Source organism: Phragmites australis, chromosome 13 (assembly GCF_958298935.1).
Source record: "Phragmites australis chromosome 13, lpPhrAust1.1, whole genome shotgun sequence".
Lineage (NCBI taxonomy): Eukaryota > Viridiplantae > Streptophyta > Magnoliopsida > Poales > Poaceae > Phragmites > Phragmites australis.
Window position 1 is genome coordinate 23,444,642 of NC_084933.1, and position 18,312 is coordinate 23,462,953.

At 43.0% G+C, this 18,312-nt stretch overlaps 1 protein-coding gene and 1 pseudogene across 1 annotated transcript; one reads left to right on the forward strand and one right to left on the reverse strand.

The window, feature by feature from the left end:
* Positions 1 to 8,357: 8,357 nt before the first annotated feature.
* LOC133889541 (ribonuclease III domain-containing protein RNC1, chloroplastic-like) lies at positions 8,358 to 10,505 on the reverse strand (annotated as a pseudogene).
* A 4,364-nt stretch (positions 10,506 to 14,869) lies between these two features.
* Positions 14,870 to 15,764, forward strand: LOC133888574 (auxin-responsive protein SAUR36-like). Its single transcript, XM_062328872.1, has one exon. It carries the CDS (start codon positions 15,061 to 15,063, stop codon positions 15,556 to 15,558), a length of 498 nt encoding a protein of 165 aa, XP_062184856.1. The 5' UTR covers positions 14,870 to 15,060; the 3' UTR covers positions 15,559 to 15,764.
* Positions 15,765 to 18,312: the final 2,548 nt, after the last annotated feature.

Here is an 18,312-nt window from a genome sequence, read left to right on the forward strand (position 1 = left end):
CACGAAGAACACAGCGCAAGAGAGCACCGTGAGGGAGGCCGAGCTCAGTCCCAACCGAAGAACAAGGAGCCTCAAGCTCTTAGATAGATCAATATTCTTCTAACCAGCAACATTCTTGAGGGACTTCCTCAGGACAGTTATAGCATCCATACAGGAGTAGGGTATTACGCCCCCGTGCGGCCCGAACCTGTCTAAATTCTGGTGCATTTACTTCCTCTTGCACTAGGTCAACACCCTCACCACTGGCCGTTGCATTCATTCCTATTTATTTCTCCCACAAACTTATTCAGGATCATCCCACGGACCGAATCTCTAAAAAGAGGTCTCTCGGGATCCCTGCGACTGGAGTTAATCCTCCGACAGTTGCTTTTCCATTTATGGTGCCTTGAAACTCGTGTCCTACCTTTCGGGGTACGCTACCACCAGCGAGTATTTAAGAGGAGCCGGTGGACACAGAAAGACTCTCTCTCCAACCCGGACGAAGATCGAAGACAGAAGAACACCCCAGTACAAGCACAGAAGCTGAGACCACCGAAGAACAAGGAGCCCGAAGCTCTATGATAGACAGACATTCTTGTAACCAGCAACATCCCTGAGAGATATTCTCAGTGCATTTATAGCATCCACACAGGAGTAGGGTATTACGCTCAGTGCGACCCGAACCTGTCTAAAAACCTCCAGTGCATTTACTGCATTCTGCATTCGATCATTCCATTCCATCTGCCATCGCATTTACGCCTATTTATTTCTCTCGCAAACAGATTCAGAATCATCCCCCCGGCCGAATCTCAAAGGGGGTCCCTCCAGATCCCTGCTTTATGAGTTCATCCTCCGACAAATACACTAGAACTAAACACATTGATATGGGATTCTATTTCTTGAGATAGCATAATGAGAAAGGAGACATTGACTTGAGATACATTGATACCCAATACTAGCTTGCCAACATTTTCACCTCTAGATACAACAAGATTTACCTATTTGAGAGTAGAGATTGGAGTGTGTCATCCCTATGACATTATGTGAGGGGAGTTGCCTTGTACATAATCTATCTTACTTTTGTTGCATATGTATTACATATAATCTTGTAAGATAATCATAGTAGTTGAATTTTGACTTGTATGTCTTTAGTATTTCTTATTGCTATACTTGAATTTGGACCAAGTTGAATAGTTGTACGGGGGAAACTTTTAATCTTAGGCTCATTTTGATGCTTTGACATGAAATATTCAAGCAAGCTAGTTTTTCTAAAATTGAAATTTGACAATTTTATGAATCATGTAGGCTATAAAATCCTACATTCTTGATCACCATATTTGTAATTGCTTTGTCTTAGTCAATACTTGTGTTAAGGCTAGTTTGATGAATATCTTGTTTTAGGCTTCTTGGTTCAAGATAGTGGATTAGATAATATTGCACTATATTTTATGCCTTTGTCAAATGTTTAGCTCATGATAGAACCTTAGGGGAACTGTGTTCCTTGTGTCGTAAAGACACTAATTGACTTGATCATGTGAAAACTTGATAATTTGTACAAATTTGAATAATACTGAAAAATCAAGTTTATTGTGCTAAAATATAATCCAATACGGTTGTCTTGAAGCCTCGAGGTATTTATCGTACCCAATTGCGTGAACTTCACTTGGGTAATAGATAACATGAGGATAAAAAGAAAAACAAAGAAATGTACCTCAATATTTTATCTTTTAATCGCTTGATCTAACTAAGTCTTGGTTTCATATGTGTGCATTTGCAAAGCCTTCATGAATGCTTGTTTGTCTAGTTTGGTATTGAAGTTGGCTGGTTCTTAATGCTTGTATTGCTTCAGCACGAGTGGATGCTTATGTGGTGGTCACTTTTAACATGATTCGGTTATATGAACTTAAATGTGTCAATAATTCTTTAGTTTAGGTTGTATAATTTTATGTTCTTGTGATATTGTATCTTTTTTAGCCTTTGTACGCTTGTGAGTTCCATATTCTACTGTCCATAGCCCTGTAATGTTTCTAGCATTTATAAATACTTTATGGTATATATGTGAAAGCTCATTAGGATTGCATGTTGCGTAGTATTTTAATCTTGATGTTTGAATTGCCAAATGGAGAGAAAAATATGCATTAAGACAAAAGAAGAATCTTGCATGATGGAAGTGGAAGAAAATATGTAAAAAATATGCATTCATCAAGGGAAAATATTCGTGCTTTTATTTGGTTTTTGAGGTTTCTGGCTTGTCTCTGTCTCCCCTAGGTTTTTTACTCTTTCTCAAGTTTTTAATCATTTAGATGAGCTTCTTTTCTCCAAACATAAAGAAGAATTTTGAGTGATAAAATAAGAGAAGACTATTTGTTTCAAAATAAATTGTTGATGCGACTATTCTCCTTATTTTCATCGTTATTCTTGGTCCTACGATGATATCGATAAATCAAGTAATGTTGTAATAAATTATCTTTGCATTTCCGAGTTGAACCAAATAAAATTTAGTTCCACCAATTCCGTTTTACTTACCAGTATATTCCCATTGCATTTACATTTGTGAACCAAACACCATCTAATATCATAATGATACATATGTCTGCTCTCCTCGCATCAAATCGTGTATCGCATGGGTTACCAGTTACCACTTGGCACTAATCACTTGCAAGTAATTTTCTTTGACGTTCCATCGAATGACTAGCTAGGTCAGAGAACCGCAAACAGCTCGTTGGTTGTGTGCTCTCCACGTCCGTCACTTTGAAGTTTTTTAATGTAAAGTATGTGCCTTTGAAGTTTCAGCGCCCTGCGTTTCACACCAAGATCAAGACAGATCGATGGGCAATTTGGCATTAAAACCGTACTGCGTCAAAGTCAGCGGCTTGCGTGGATCGATGGTTGCACGTACCGACGTTCGTGCGTGGAGTACGGTCTCCGTACGACCCTGCAGAATCCTATGGTTCTCCGTCTGCTAGATTCCCGTAGGTGGTGGTCCAATGTGGCAATGCGTGACGCACACACCTCTGTCCTTCTTATCAGTATTGACAAGCTATTTAGATCATCTTCAATCATATTTTTTTCATGTTATTTTCTTTTCTATTTTTTTTCGTTTCTATTTCTTTTATTTTCTCTCATCTTCAACAGTTTTCTTTCGAGAGGAATCGCGAAGGAAAGAGAGAGAATCGTGTCCTGAAAGAAATGATCTGAGAATTTCGTTGTGAAAGGAAAGAAAAACTGTTGAAACACTAAAGAAAAAAAAACCCTTTACAATGAGATTTTGATCTTCGAAAAAATCCGTTAGGGCTGGCCTTACGATCGCTCCATGCTGCTGATGTACAATAAAGTTGCTGATGTTGTGAGCCTGGTCTGCATCCAGTACAAACTCGCTTTTTCTTACGAGTATTATGTCACCCCTCGCACACAGTTCCTCCAGGTTCAGGCGCCGGGCTCGAATCCTCCCCTGGTTTTGACGAATCCTGCTGCTGTGAGCCTGTGACACGCTCCGAGTTTCGACGTGGCTTCTTGCTGTCAATCACCCGCTTGGGTCGTGCTGCATAGCTGTATTTGAAGTAGCACTATATTTGTTTTAGTTTTTGGCTGACTTTTGTCTCATGGGAAAATAAAACAGATTATTACAGGAGTTGACCTAGCGAAGCGAAGACTTTGCGCGTATGCTTGTTCGCATATGAGCTGGTGAACGAAAGGTTCTAATCCAGGGATGTAAGCTACAGCAGTGGATTATTCCTCCCATCCTGACTTTGCGCTACGCGTGCATGACAACACTACAGTTCCGGGCAACAGTTTGCAAGGAGAATAATTCTAGCCTCGCTTAACTTCCGAGGATCAAGATTGACGAATAGATAGAAGTTGAATAAGTATCTTAACTAATTTTTTATAAAATCGATAGTCTTCTTCTATTTGGATCACCTAACGTACCTTTAAACTCAAATAGAAGTAAAAAATTAAGAAAAATTTTAACAAGAGAAAATCGGAGCAATATGACTTCACGGATGATATATGAATTATAGATTTCATTTAATATCAATTCATGTGTCTTAGCACTCGAAAGATCACAACTTGCAAAGAAACAAGAAAAGATGAATACCGATTAACGAAACTTTCAAAATTGATTATCTAGAGATAAGTGAATTCAAAATACCATCACACAAATGTGTGTATGTGCATTTATGCTTTTGGTAACAAGAAGAATGACTTCACAAGATACTGAAATTTTAGCCAAAAAACAAAACGAAAATCAAAATCAGAAACCGAAAAACTTGCAAACTTGCAAGGTAACTAATAGAGAAAAACTAGAAAGGAAATTCAAGCATATGCAAAAATATAAACTTCATTACTTAAAAAGATCAGCCCTATTTTAAACGAATTATAAAAATTTATCTCTCAAAACTCTCACCTATTACATATGCTAAACATTCATCATTCTCCCTTCTAAAACTCTAACTCTAGCTCTCAAATACGTGACACAAGGGGACTCAAGTGGCTAATTCAAACTCTCTTATAGCCCTACCCTCTATTTATATGCTTATCCCTAAGTTTCCTACCTTTTTCCTCAAATATTCATCTCTTATAATACACTCATTCATACCACCGAGGGTATTTTGGTTAATATTTTCTTCTTCATTCATCGGATGGCCGTGACGCCTTCACGACTTAGTTTCGCCTCGACACAAGCTTTGCGATGGTACCACATACTCCTCCAGTCCTCTCACGATTTAAGGTCAAACCGCGAAACCTCCTACACGCTTCTCAAAGCGTAACTTGTCGCCTTGCTTACACCTTAAGCAAGCACTTCGATATCGACGCGTGTACTCTGTCATACGATCCTAACCGTCGGCAAGTCTCTCCCACTCCAGATCCCTCATGCCGCTTTGTTACTTGCACTGATATCCTTTTCGCTTGACTTTTTTAACATGCTATCTCCATCTGTCTTTCATGCTCTGCTTGAACTCTACGTGTTCAGTTAGAATCACCCTTGACTCCACCCCGCCTTCTTGATCGTCCGACACTAAGCACTCCGCTTGGTCCCAATCATCCTATCGTCGACCGTCAAGTTACATCCATCACCTGCACACCATAAGACAAGCAAACACATATCTCCAACTCCAATTCTAGTTAGTCCACGATCAATATGCTCAAATTAAATCCCAAATTAATTCAAATCACATCAAAACTCATACAAAATTGAAGATCATCAAATCAAATAAATATCAATATCAATTACTCATTACAAATAAATTAAAACACATTTTAATTTAGTTTGTCATCACCACTGCTGAATATTTTGGAGTCCAAGTGGTGCTCTGGACCTTGGTGCCGTAGGGTACCGGCGAGTCCCTGCGGATGCATATCTGACTCATGGATGTATTTTGGAATTTTCTAGCCAGGATAATAGGATTGACTTGTGGTGTAGTACTAGCATTTTGTGCCGCCAGTATTGCAGCTCCAAGTGATTATCGACTCCCAATTGCTCTGATGAAACACCAATCGGTCCAGTCCTCACGTACATAGCCTGTACGCCGCCCGCCGCCCCCTTCTACTCGACGCGACAACGCCTTGATTATTCAGACGCCTCGACTGCTTGCGTAATATGGTGTTTAGCATCTGCTCGTTGCTCGCAACCTGAGGTGTGATCGATGTCGGGACGGCCAAAACAAAACCCTAGCAACGCCTCGTTACTACATACTTTTATGAGAAGTATTGTCTTAAATCTTTAAATATGTTGCTATTTTACTGTCTGTAGTCTTGTTTGTGTGGTTTCAATATAATGGTATGTGTAAGCGTCTATTTTTACTATTACTTAAATTTGTCATGCGTGTTAGCTCCACCGATAATTTAGAGTGTGGTTTGCCATTTTTCATGACGACACATGGTATGAATTTTAAAATCACGCAACCCGTAGAATTGACAAATGTTGTTACCCAATGTACACACATCACTCGATATTGCTCCACCTGAAGTTTGATCAGTACTTGCACCGATCTCTGTTAGCTTAGTATTCTCTTCAGCTATAAATAAGTTTTATTTTGAATATTGATATGGTCCTCAAAACATATCTTCAATAGCTACTTTTTAGTGTAATTTGTTTATATAATATTACAAAGTATATATGATTATAAACTACTTTTCAAGACAAATATATTTATATTATTTTCAAATATTCGAATTCAGTAGTAAAAAATAATTTATAACTGAGTTTGAAAATATTAATTGCACATAACTAAAACAACATTTATATATAAGTTGTGATTGAAGGAAATATTAAATAAGGACCACATGATCTCCCCGGAGGAGACATAAACTAGACAATTCTGCTGCATTGTACTGTATGTCCGAGTTGCACTGGCCCCTGCCGCGAACCTTCGCCGTATTTGTTGCATTCTGCTCCCAACATAAATTAGTTGGTGTCTCCTCTTCATCCACACAAGCCGATAGGTCTTGTCTGCTACTTCCAAACTTGTCGTGGCTCGTGACATCCTATTCGATTTGTAATGATCCATGTGCGCACATGAACCGTACAGGTAAGCAAGATCTAAGCGCAGTCGACATGTGCGCACATGAATTATTTTCGACAGCCAAAAAATACGTAGGCTCGCTCGCAAAAATAAAAATAAAATAAGTAGCCAGTCCGTCAGAATACATGCCAGTCGCCGTACGCAGGAGGACGGACTGGTCGGCACGGTAGCTTTTCCCAGTGTTCCGTACTAGCCACTGAGCCAGCAATCCAATGAGCGTTTTGTCTGATTGTCCCGCACTCCCGGCGTTGCGGCTGCTACTTGCGCTCTGCACGGACACGTTCCGTCCGCGCGGCCGTCGACGTCCGGCACGCTACCGCCCTGCCTGCGTCCCTGCCTCCCTCGGTTGTTACCCCCGTAGCCTTTTTGTCACTTTCTAGACTTTTAACCGACCTTCCCCAGGCACCACACGAAGCAGAGCACCCATCGGCGCTGTGCGCGCACCTGGAATCTGGGTGGATTCGCGTGTGGTCTTTCGTAAAAATGAAAATCGTAAAAACCCACTTGTATGACGACGGTGTTTTTTTCACTTACCCATTAACCTGAACTTTCAATTCAATCTTATATATATAAATTTTGAAATGTTTTTAGATACTTTTAAATCCATATATCATTTTGACTGTCACACGTGGCCGTCATATAACTACGGATCCTGCTATGTGGACTACGTTAGCTCGTCCAGCGTGACGGGCGGGCGAATTGGCTCATCTCTATAGCTCTCATGGCTCGGCTCCAACGTATCACTCCCCTCCTAACTCCTGAGCTCATCGCCCCAGCGAGCCCTCTGCCCAGCGTCGCACTGTACTAGCATGTCAGGCGCCCACCACTTACGCTATTGTGTCAGGCGGTCACCACTGCACTAGCATTAAATATTGGTCACCTCACTACACGTGAGGGGCGGCTTGCGGGCTCTTCCTGGTTGATCTTTTACAATGCTTGGATAGCTCCGGGTCTCCGGAGGCACGACCTTCGGGACCGCCTCGGAGCCCTAGGCCCCGAAGGAGACCGGAGCCTAACGATCTTCGAGCCTAGACTTCCGGGGTCAAAGGACGTCAGAAGTTATTAATGATGATTCCCCTAACACATATATAGATTACACAATAAATAACTATAACCATTTTGATGAACTAATTATATTATTTTCTTCTAATTTAATATAGATCCGTATATAATAGAGTATTAAAAGTCTGTATGTCTGTTGAAATATATTAAACTAACTGCACATTAATAACTAGTTGCGGTGCAGTTTTAGAGACGCCCTAAAACCAGTAAATCAACTAGACGTGTTAATTTTTATTTTGTGGACAAGACACTGATATCTTCAGTGCCGTGTCGTGGTGTCCAGCATTTTCACGGGGGTAGGTGAATCAACTGCACGCGAGTGCCCAACATTCCACAAGCGGTGCTTGTGGAATGACTCACCATGCAGGCACAGGCTGGTGTGCCGATGCATGAATGTATGCTCACACTAGTTCTTGCCCAAACATGGTGTCAGGTGTTATCATTAACAAATCAGAAAAGTCGTTTAGTCCCCTCCACTGAGCCCGTACGGCCTTCGCCGAAAGTTCGATTCGGAGATGCAACTGGCGCAGCTTACTTTTGGTCTGGGAGAGAGCAACAGGACAGGATCCACATGTCATGTTTCTGCCTTTCTGCCCCATATGTGGCCAACACGGCCCTATTTCTGAAACTTTGGAACGCAGCAAATGTGGGTTAACTTAGTTGAGTGTCCATAAGTTATAATAAAAATAAAAATTGTACAATATGATATTAAGTATATATAAGTTATTGTTTATATCAATAGAGACCATCAACAGAAATAAAATGCACTACGTGCTTTATAAATAATAGAGATTAAAGTTGCTACAGGAAACAGAATTTTAAAAGGCTATGAGCATGTAATATGCTTAAAACATGATTTGCAGATAGTCAAACAAACTTTTGAAAGGAATAACAGAAGCGAACAAAAAGTGGTCTGGGGATGTCGAATTACCTGAAGACTAAGTCTAAGCTCTATATTCATTTCTTGTGTGATTTTTGGAATTTTGTCATTTATGGGCAAGGGATATCCTAGGGTGTCCATGATCTTGGGTCTATTATCAAAATCCCATATATTTCCTTTGAAACGATGCATGCCTAGTGGCACACAAGCTCGAAAAAACCCTAGGATGAGCGAAAAGAACATCTGGAGGTTGCTGCATGAGATATAACAAGATAAGAAAGAAGCAAAGAGTGAAGATATAGGATAAAAAAATAGTAAGAGCCAATAACCTGTAGGCAGTAACATACTGCCACGTGAGTTGTTTCTTTTCAAATTGCACTGAAACATAATCAACATCCTCTAGTTGGCGTCGCAATTTTGTCAGACGGCTCTCATCGTCAGGATCCATCCCAAATGCTTCAAAAAGGACTCGATACACTTCAGGCATTCCAAAGCACAAATATATAGCTCCAAACAATACCCAGAATACAGCCGAGAGACACATATAGACATTTACTAAAAGTTTACTAGATATGTACACCATCTAGCAACAAACATTGCTGTAAGAAATAAGAAATTCAGAAAGAATGTCCTCCACAACACACGGTAGTAGCATGAAGGTGTGAAGATATGGTTATGTGCTCCATATTCTCATGCTACAAATTTTCCCACAGCGGATTAGCACATCAAAAAGGGTACAGAGCAATACAACATAAAGTGATAGAATATTGTAACAGTGAATTAATATAACATTTAGGCATGCTTGGAGACAAATTGGCAACAAAGGCTATAAAATATTCAACATGTAACATTGAATTATACAATGACACAAAGAAAAAAAAGATATGATCCTTTTTATGTCCCCTGTTAATATTATCATGCTTAAAGCTAACCAAATATATTTAAAAAGTCCACTACCAATGTGCCAACAAGGTTAACAAGCCCTATATCGCTGTCGACATAAAGCAGTCAGGATATCTAACCACCTAACCATGTTGTGTCCTTTTAATTGCAATGCAAATATTCAGGGAAGATGTGGTTACTTCATTTTGCACACACCGACCACTAACTACTCAAATTATCCTAATTTATCATTAGAAACAAAGTTCCATCTCTACACTTCTAATTGCATATTTCCAGCATAAGAAAGGAACACACACTTTCAGTAAATGGATAAGAACATGAACACTCACTTGGACGGTGGCTCCCTATCCTTGCGTATCATCTTATCCCAATCATCGTAAGGAAACACTAAATTATGCAAACTGGCCACCTTGATCCATTTGGGAAGCACCTTCTTCCCAATAAGAGCGAACACCCGCTCCCTCATCGGCCCAGGTGACTCCATGGGGTACCTCTCCAAGAACTCACAGAAGGCGAGCTTTAGCACGTACTAGCCTAGGAACCAGAGCCTGGAGTGGCTATTGTGGATGTGCCACATCCACGTGCGCTCGTAGGAGGTGTCCAGGTGCTAGAACGTGAGGTAGAGCAGCACGTTGAAGTGGCACAAAGGCATTCGTACCCTTCGTCGAGCGTCTCCAAGAGTGCGAGCGGGTACCCTCACGCCTGCTTGACTTCGAGAAGGTACTTGTCCATCCAAGGCCTGTCAGCAACGGAGAGCGATAGAAAGGGGAGGTAGGAGGAGAGGAGTGGGAGCACCTTCATCAATATCTGCAAGCTACTGAGGAACCGCTGGGTGAGGCGCTCGTCGTCGAGCGACAGCTTGAGTATGAAGCGTCGCGGCGGGTGCTTCTTCCTGGGGAAACAACCTTCTTACACTACGCAAGCTCCCAGAGGAGGCGGCTTGAACTGTTCACTGGCTCTGGAGGGGAGGCCAGTGGCGGCGGAGGGGTGTGGTCGGTCGCAACGGCGAGGATGCGAACTTGGATACAACAACGCAAGGTGGGGAGAGTGCGTTGACGAGCTCCTAGAGGCGCGCGCTGGAGATCCCCACCCCACTCGATGTCGAGGCCGTTGGAGAAGAAGTGGCCCTCACCGGCGATGACGAGTGCGGAGGCCATGGTGGAGGTGAGCGCGGAGCGAAGGAAGGAGATGAGGGGTGAGAAGCGAGCGCGGAGCGCGGAGCGTGGAACGGTGAGGGGAGGGGGATCTAGAGGCACGGAGCGCGAGGAGATCAGCGGCAAGCGGGTAGAGTGCGTCGATAGACTCCCAGAGGCACGCGCGGGAGCGAAGCGTGGAGCGGCAAGGGGGGTCTAGAGGAGCGGGGCGTGAAGAGGTCGAGGCGAGGAGGGAGGAGATGAGGGGCGAGCGCGGAGCGGAGCAACGAGGGGGGATCTGGAGGTGACGTACAGAGATCGAGCGCGGAGTGGAGTAGCGTGGGGGAATTTGGAGGCGACGGTAGGAGAAGGCAGGAAGATGGCGGCTGCTAGGGCTAGGAGCAGGGGCGCGGAATCGGGATTGGAGAGGGCCCACATGTTAAGATGTGGGCAAGATGTAGAGAGGTAGACTATGAAAAAAAAAAACACTAATGTTTTTTAAGTAATAGAGATGTATAGCAACATTTCAGATTTGGTCCCAATATTTAATGGGTAGTTTAGATAGACGGATTACTTTATCAGAGGACAGTAGTGTTCTGTTGCCACGCCCTGTGACTTCAGCGCAGATTGGCAGCAACATGCTTGGCTGACCACACGTGTGCCAGATAAGGCCTGTGTGTCCCAGCAGAACGTTGATGAGTTTTTCCAGTCGAGCTGATCCGAGGCAACAGTGTGAGTTCAATTCGCTCGGCAATTATCTGAAGAGACAAAATTTTCTGCACGCAGCCAAAAAGTATGCGTGTTTAGTCGACCTGGCGAAAAACGACAGTGCAGGCTGGGGAGTTGTTTGACGGGCCGTACGAAAATGAGGTGGATTTGGATTTGAGGTATGGGTTAAATTCCGTGACGTGAGTGCTCCTGCTCCATTTGTAGCATAGAGCGAGATTAGCTTTCCCGGTTACACCAAGGAAAATGGTACTAAACAATCCCCACTCTACAGTGAAAAGCAACTCGATCCAATCAACGATCGATGTGGCCGATAAAAGAACATAAATTACTTCGACAATGTAATCACCGTCTATCTCAAGTCAGTGGTTAAGTGGACATCGTGGAACAAAAGCTGTTTGGAAAAAAAAAAACATAACGCGTGGATTTCTCTTGTGGTTGTCGAGGAAAGCGAACAAAGCAGCCTAGCCAAATGGAAATGGGTCGGGCGACCTCTCCCTCGAGCCGAAGGAATCATGGACCACGCCCGTCCGAAGCAGACCAGCCATTACCGAACAAACGCCGCCTTGCCACGACGACGAAAAATCCGCTGAATCGTAGCCTTCCTCGCAAGAATCAAGCCACTGGCCAAGCAGAGCCAAACCAAACCGAAGTATTATGACAGTTTTATTAATGACTTTAGCAAATTTATTTGGATATATTTTTTAAAATTTAAATCCGAAGTGTTTCAGAAGTTCTATGATTTTCAACATCTCGTTGAGTGTTTGTTTGATCGAAAAATTATTGCTATACAAACAGATTAAGGAGGTGAATATGAAAAGCTTAATAAAGTTGGTATAACACATCTTGTTTCTTGCCCACATGTGCACCAGCAAAATGGTGCAGCTGACCGCAAGCCTAAAAACGTTGTTAAAGTAGGGTTGTCACTTTTAGCACATACTCATATGCCTCTTAAATTTTAAGATGAAGCGTTTTTGGTGCCACTTTCTTGATTAATTGCACTCCTAATAAAGTCATAATTTTTTTTCCTTTACAACGCTTGTTTCATACAAAACTTGATTACTCATCCTTGAGAGTTTTTAGGTGTGCATACTGGCCTAATCTTCATCCATACAATAACCACAAATTGTATTTCCGATCCAAACAATGTGTTTTTCTTAGATACAATAATCTTCATAAAAGCTTCAAGTATCTGGATGTGTCTATAGGGCGTGTCTATATTTCAAGAGGTGTTGTCTTTGATGAGAATGTTTTTTCCTTCTCTAATTTGCATCCTAATGTCGGCTCCCAATTGCGATCTGAATTTCTTCTCCTTCCTCCAACCTTAGCTAATCCTCGGGCCGAGAATGAATTGTTAGGTGATCAATTGGCTAATATTCCTAGAACTAACGTTTTAATTGAGAATGTACAGGAAGCACATAAAAATGCAACGGAAAATCACCTAGGCTATAGATCCCAGACTGATTCACCTAACGAGCAACGGGGCAGGTCACCGTCGGGATCTATTCCAGGCTCAAAAGGATCCTACGAAGAGCTCACGGAGCGCGTACCGCATCAAGACGCGTGGCTAGGCGGGCTGCACGTAACCTCGACATCACCCACGCATCCGAACGTTGTGAGTCCAAACGTCGCAAGTTCAAACATTGCATGCTCACCTCAGGCTCATGACATGCGGCAAAACGGGGCTGGTGGTTCTCCTCCACCGGTCGAACCTGCCCCGGATCAGATGTTGAGTCTAGCTCTGTCAAGGGATCAATCCCGAAAATAATTCCCCTATTGGATCCGATGCGGTTGATGCACCTATAGCACCTGAGAATGCGCCAACAACTTCAACACGTCCAAGAACTCGACTACAACATGACATAGTAAAATCGAAGCTATTCACTGATGGCAGAATTCGTTAGGGTAATTTTACGTCTACTGGTGAATCTCAGGATATTAATGAAGCCTTACATGATAATAACTGAAAACATGCTATGTATTTAGAGTATGATGCCTTAATAAAAAAAATAAAACATACCACCTAGTTCCACCACATAAGGGCAGGAATCTCATAGATTGTAAATAGGTCTATAAGATCAAACGTAAATCGGATGAGAGCTTAGACATAAATAAAACACTAGTTGCTAAAGGCTTTAAACAGAGATATGATATAGATTATGAAGATATTTTTAGTCTTGTTGTTAAAGCAGCTATATTAAAAATTATTTTGTCTACTGCTATCTCTAAAGAGTGTAACTTACATCAATTAGATATTCAAAATGCCTTCTTACATGGTATTTTAGAGGAAGGTGTTTATACGAGGCAGCCTCTGGGGTATGATGATAAAACGATGCCAAATTATATGTGCAAATTAGATAAAGCTCTATATAGGTTAAAACAAGCACCTCGTATATGGTATTCCCGATTGAGTGCAAAATTGTATAACCTTGATTTCAAATCGTTAAAGATAGACACTTCATTATTTTATTTCAGCAATAGTGATATAACTATGTTTGTGTTGATTTATGTGGATGATATAATTGTTGTGAGTTCAACTCAAGCTGCGACATTAGGACTATTGCGCAAGCTAAAACAAGAATTTGCATCGAATGACTCGAGAGAACTACACTATTTTCTTGTATAGAAGTCAACAAGGTACGTGATGGTATTATATTGACATACGAGAAATATGTATATGATTTACTTAAGAGAGTTGGTATGTCAGAATGTAAGTTAGTTAATATTCTCTTGTCAGAAAATTATCAGCTTTTGAAGGAGTGCCGTTGGGTTCTAATGATGTCACACAATACAACAGTATAGTTGGTGCATTACAATATTTGACTCTTACTAGACTTAATATCGCTTTTCCTATGAATAAGGTGTGTCTATTTTTTTTATGCTCCTACTGAAACACATTGGGTTGTTGTGAAAAGAATTTTAAGATATTTGAAACAGCCCAGTAAGTTGGACTAAAGATTGGTATATCCAATTTCTTACTTATCAGTGGATTCTTTTTATGCATATTGGGCAGGATATCTGGATGACATAAGGTCTACCGGAGGTTTTGCTATATTCTTGGGTTCTAATCTTGTCTTATGGAGTGCACACAAATAACCTACAGTGTCAATGTCCAGTAAAGAAACGGGGTATAAGGCGATTGCTAATACTACTGCTGAAATTATGTGTATTCAAACCTTATTGCAGGAAATTCAGATACAAAGTCTGAAGGTAGCTAAACTTTGATATGACAATATTGATGCTAAATATTTTTCTGCTAATCCAGTGTTTCATACCAAGAAAAAACATATTGAGGTGGACTATTATTTTGTAAGAGAACGTGTATCAAGAAAATTATTGGAGATTGATTTTATTCCTTCAGTGATCAAGTCGCAGATGGTTTTACGTTACCTTTCAAACAGCCGGAGAACTTCAAGCATAATTTTAACCTAGCACGGTTATGATTAAGGGGGGCTATTAGAGATAAGGAATATAATCGTTGAATCTTTTGTAATCATACGTAATTGTTTAGTGATAGATATAATCGATCAGGGTAAAATATATTATGGATTAAATTTGATAGTTTTGATTTAATTAATTCGTTATATAACTATCTTATAAATCAAGTCGTACCCTGCCGATTGTAACATCGCCACCGAGCGGTTTTCACGTTTCCACACTTCTGATTCTTTCATGTCGCTCACACGCCGGTGGCTTATAAAACAGTCGGGGTCTCCTCTCGTCGCAGTCCTTCCTCTCAGCCTCACGACGTCACCCCCGCGCTTCCGTTCCCACCCCCACCATTAACGCCCTGCTTAGGGAGGGGAAGAACTCAAGAAAGGCGAGACCTTCTGCGGTTTCTCGAGATCTCGCTATGGTAAGGAGGTCCCATGGAGGGTTCCGGCTCGGCCGGAAGCTGCTCAGCCTCTGGAGGTGGGCGCTCTGCGGCCGGCGCCGCCGGCGCCGGGGAGGCTACCTCCGTCTCCAGCAGCCTTGCTCCGGCGTCGACTGCACGGAGCGCGCGGCCAAGAAGCTCGCGCCGGTGCTGCGGTGGGGCCGGTCGCTGGCGCGGCGGCTGAGCCTCGGGTGGGCGGCGGGCGGGAACCGGATGCTGGACGGCAGCGAGGCGGTGTCCACGCCCAAGGGGCAGGTGGCGGTGTACGTGGGCGGTGCCGCGCCCGGGGAGTCGATGAGGTACGTGGTGCCGGTGGTGTACTTCAACCACCCCATGTTCGGGGAGCTTCTCAAGGAGGCCGAGGAGGAGTTCGGCTTCCAGCACCCCGGCGGCATCACCATCCCCTGCCCCGCCGCGCGGTTCGAGCGCGCTGCCGCCGTGGCGGCCGCCGGGAAGAAGGGCTTCGGCAGGTGGTAGCATAGCATCACTGCATCAGTCGTTAGGAGATAGAGAGCCCTGACCGCCGCCGGCCGGTGGTGCAGGCGGATGGTGTACATATGTGTTTCCATCGGAAGGGGCTGGCTGGCTAATTTTGTTCTTTCGATTCTTGTTCCTGTTTAACTGGTGTATGCGGTTCTTTGTTTCCCTTTGGATTATATATAGGCCACTATTCTTGTTCCGAATCTGCGGGTTCATCTTCAAATCACCAGAATTTCTTCAGTATGATTAACTTTTGTTAGCAAATCCACGACCGAGCGAACAAACCGGGTTGATGAATCTTCCATTTACATACACGAACTTATCGGATTCTCGCCGAGAGTAGTGTAACAGATGCTACCCCGACGTTCTGTATGAGAGTATCCTCGGTTTCTTTTCAAGCGCCTGGTTTGACTCGTCAGCACCCACCCACCTCCTTCAATTCATTTCATGCCTATCTCCGGCCGCCTACGCCAGACTCGGATGCTTGGGAACTGTGCCATTCAGCGACCTCGAATGGTGGGATTCTACACGTGGCTGCGAGCACTGTACGAAACCGTACGCCCTCATCCGTACACCACGCCCGATCGATTCGGCCGTTGGAGCACGCTGTTTCGGCCACTCCACCTTTACACGACCGTGTGCCTGCCCCCTGCCCCCGTTCGCCCGCGCCAGCTCGCTAGGCATGGTGCCATGGTCACGCAACGGCACCTCATCTCCTGACTCTTGGGCATTATGTCCTGCTCGCGAGGAAGAGCACCAGCACTTGCGTGGTGCGCGGCAATATGCAACCATCCCGTGCCCGTCCAGCACCGAAACATCACCAGGGCTGCACGCTGAGATTTCGGGGCGTTGGCGAGTGCCCGAATCGACAGGGATGCCGGGGGGCTGTTGTGCCCTACCAGAATTCTAGAGCAACCATCATGAATTTGTACACGGACGCCGCTGTCCATTCACGGAGCAAACGATTCGCAGATCTCTCGCTGGAATTCACTCTCCCTCTCGGCTCGGCCGCGGCGCGTGGGAGCTGCACGGATGCAATCATGCGACCGCACCACCACGCTACGCAACGCAAGCAGGAGGTCGGTCGATAGATAGATACAGGCGCATCCGCGATATCTCCCCTGGCTTTGCGAAAAAGTTGTGGTGACTATTTCGTGTGGCGTGTGGTGTTCATGAGTAGCACCGAAAAGAGCGGTTAGAGAGGTAAATAGAAGGCTCACTAATTTCTTAGATGATCTATTCTAATTTTTATCTAACACATCTCAAAATAAAACCGCAAAAGCTAAAATCTGAGAGACATAATCCACATCAAACATCTTAAAGGAAACCATAGTCCAATATACCGTTAAAAAAATTGTAGTTCCAATGGCTTGATGTGAACTCTAAATTCCATATAAGATGAATACAAGTGTCATGGCTATCAAGAACTCACAAAAAGATGAGAAAACACTCGAATTCAAAGATATAAGTACTGGGTGAAGAAATTCTCTAAATGGATGGATTTAGAGGTTTAGATGGTAAGACCAATTCATATATGAATCTTATCCCTCTAGCAATAAAAACAATAACTTCAATACTATGAAAAATTTCAGCTCTTCAATAAAATTGAAAATCACCACAAAAACTAAAAACTTGTAAACTTATATGAGAGTCAAAAGAGGGAAACTAAAAGGAGATAAATGCAAGTATAAGAGTAAACATCTTCATTACTTTAAGAGAAACATCATAATTTTAGCGGATTACAAAGTATTTTACTTATAAAGCTCTAATCTAACACCTAGACTAAGCACTCCTCTCTCTTACTTCTAAAACCCTAGAACTCTCTCCTAAAAGCTCTCAAATTGCTAGTCAAGAGGCTAGCACAATCCCCTCTATTTATTTATAGGTTTTAGAAGCTTCTATAGCCTTAAGCTTCTTTGTTCCTTTCTTGCTCTGCTCTTCCAATACACTCCTATTTACTATGGAAGTATTTTCGTCTAACTTTTTCTTTGTCCATTGAACGACCCTACAACCTTCATGATTTAGCTTCGTCATGACGTAAGCTTTGTGATGATGCCACGTGCAACCCTAACCTTCGCACGATTTTGAGGCCAAACCGCGAAACCATCTTACACGTTTTTTAAAGCGTGACTCAGCGCTACTTGCTTACACCTTAAGCAAGCAACCTGATGATGACACGTGTATTTCGTCTTGCGATCTTGACTGCCGGTAAGCCTCTTCTGCTTTCGATCCCTCAGGCCGCATTGTCACTTGCACCGGCATCTCTTTCGCTTGACTTTATCAACACGCCGCATTCATCCGCCTTTTTACGCTTTGCTTGATCTCCACGTGTATAATTTGGATCACTCTTGACTCCGCCCAGCCTCCTTGATTATCCAGCACTAAGCACATCGCTTAGCCCTAATCATCCCGCGCGTAAACCGTCGAGTTGCATCCATCACCTGCATATCATAAGACAAAGCACATGTTTCTACAACTCCATCTCCAATTAGTTAAACTCGAAATTATCTGTCAAAAAGCTCATCCTAGAAAAATCGTAAACACCGGATGATCCGGTGTTGCTAACTCTTCATCGCCGGACCATCCGGTATGTATATGTTTTTCTCCTCTGAACTCCTTCTGGAAAAAGCTCTGGTGAAGTCTCCGGTGTTCACAGCTTCAATCGACGGACCATCCGATATGTACAATCACACTAGACAAACTATTTTGCACCATCTTCTGAAAAATGCTCCGATAAAGCATCCGGTGTAC

What these genes read in the sequence shown, in the direction of transcription:
- LOC133888574 (XM_062328872.1), top strand. Translation starts at nt 15,061, where the DNA reads ATGGTAAGGAGGTCCCATGGAGGGTTCCGGCTCGGCCGGAAGCTGCTC.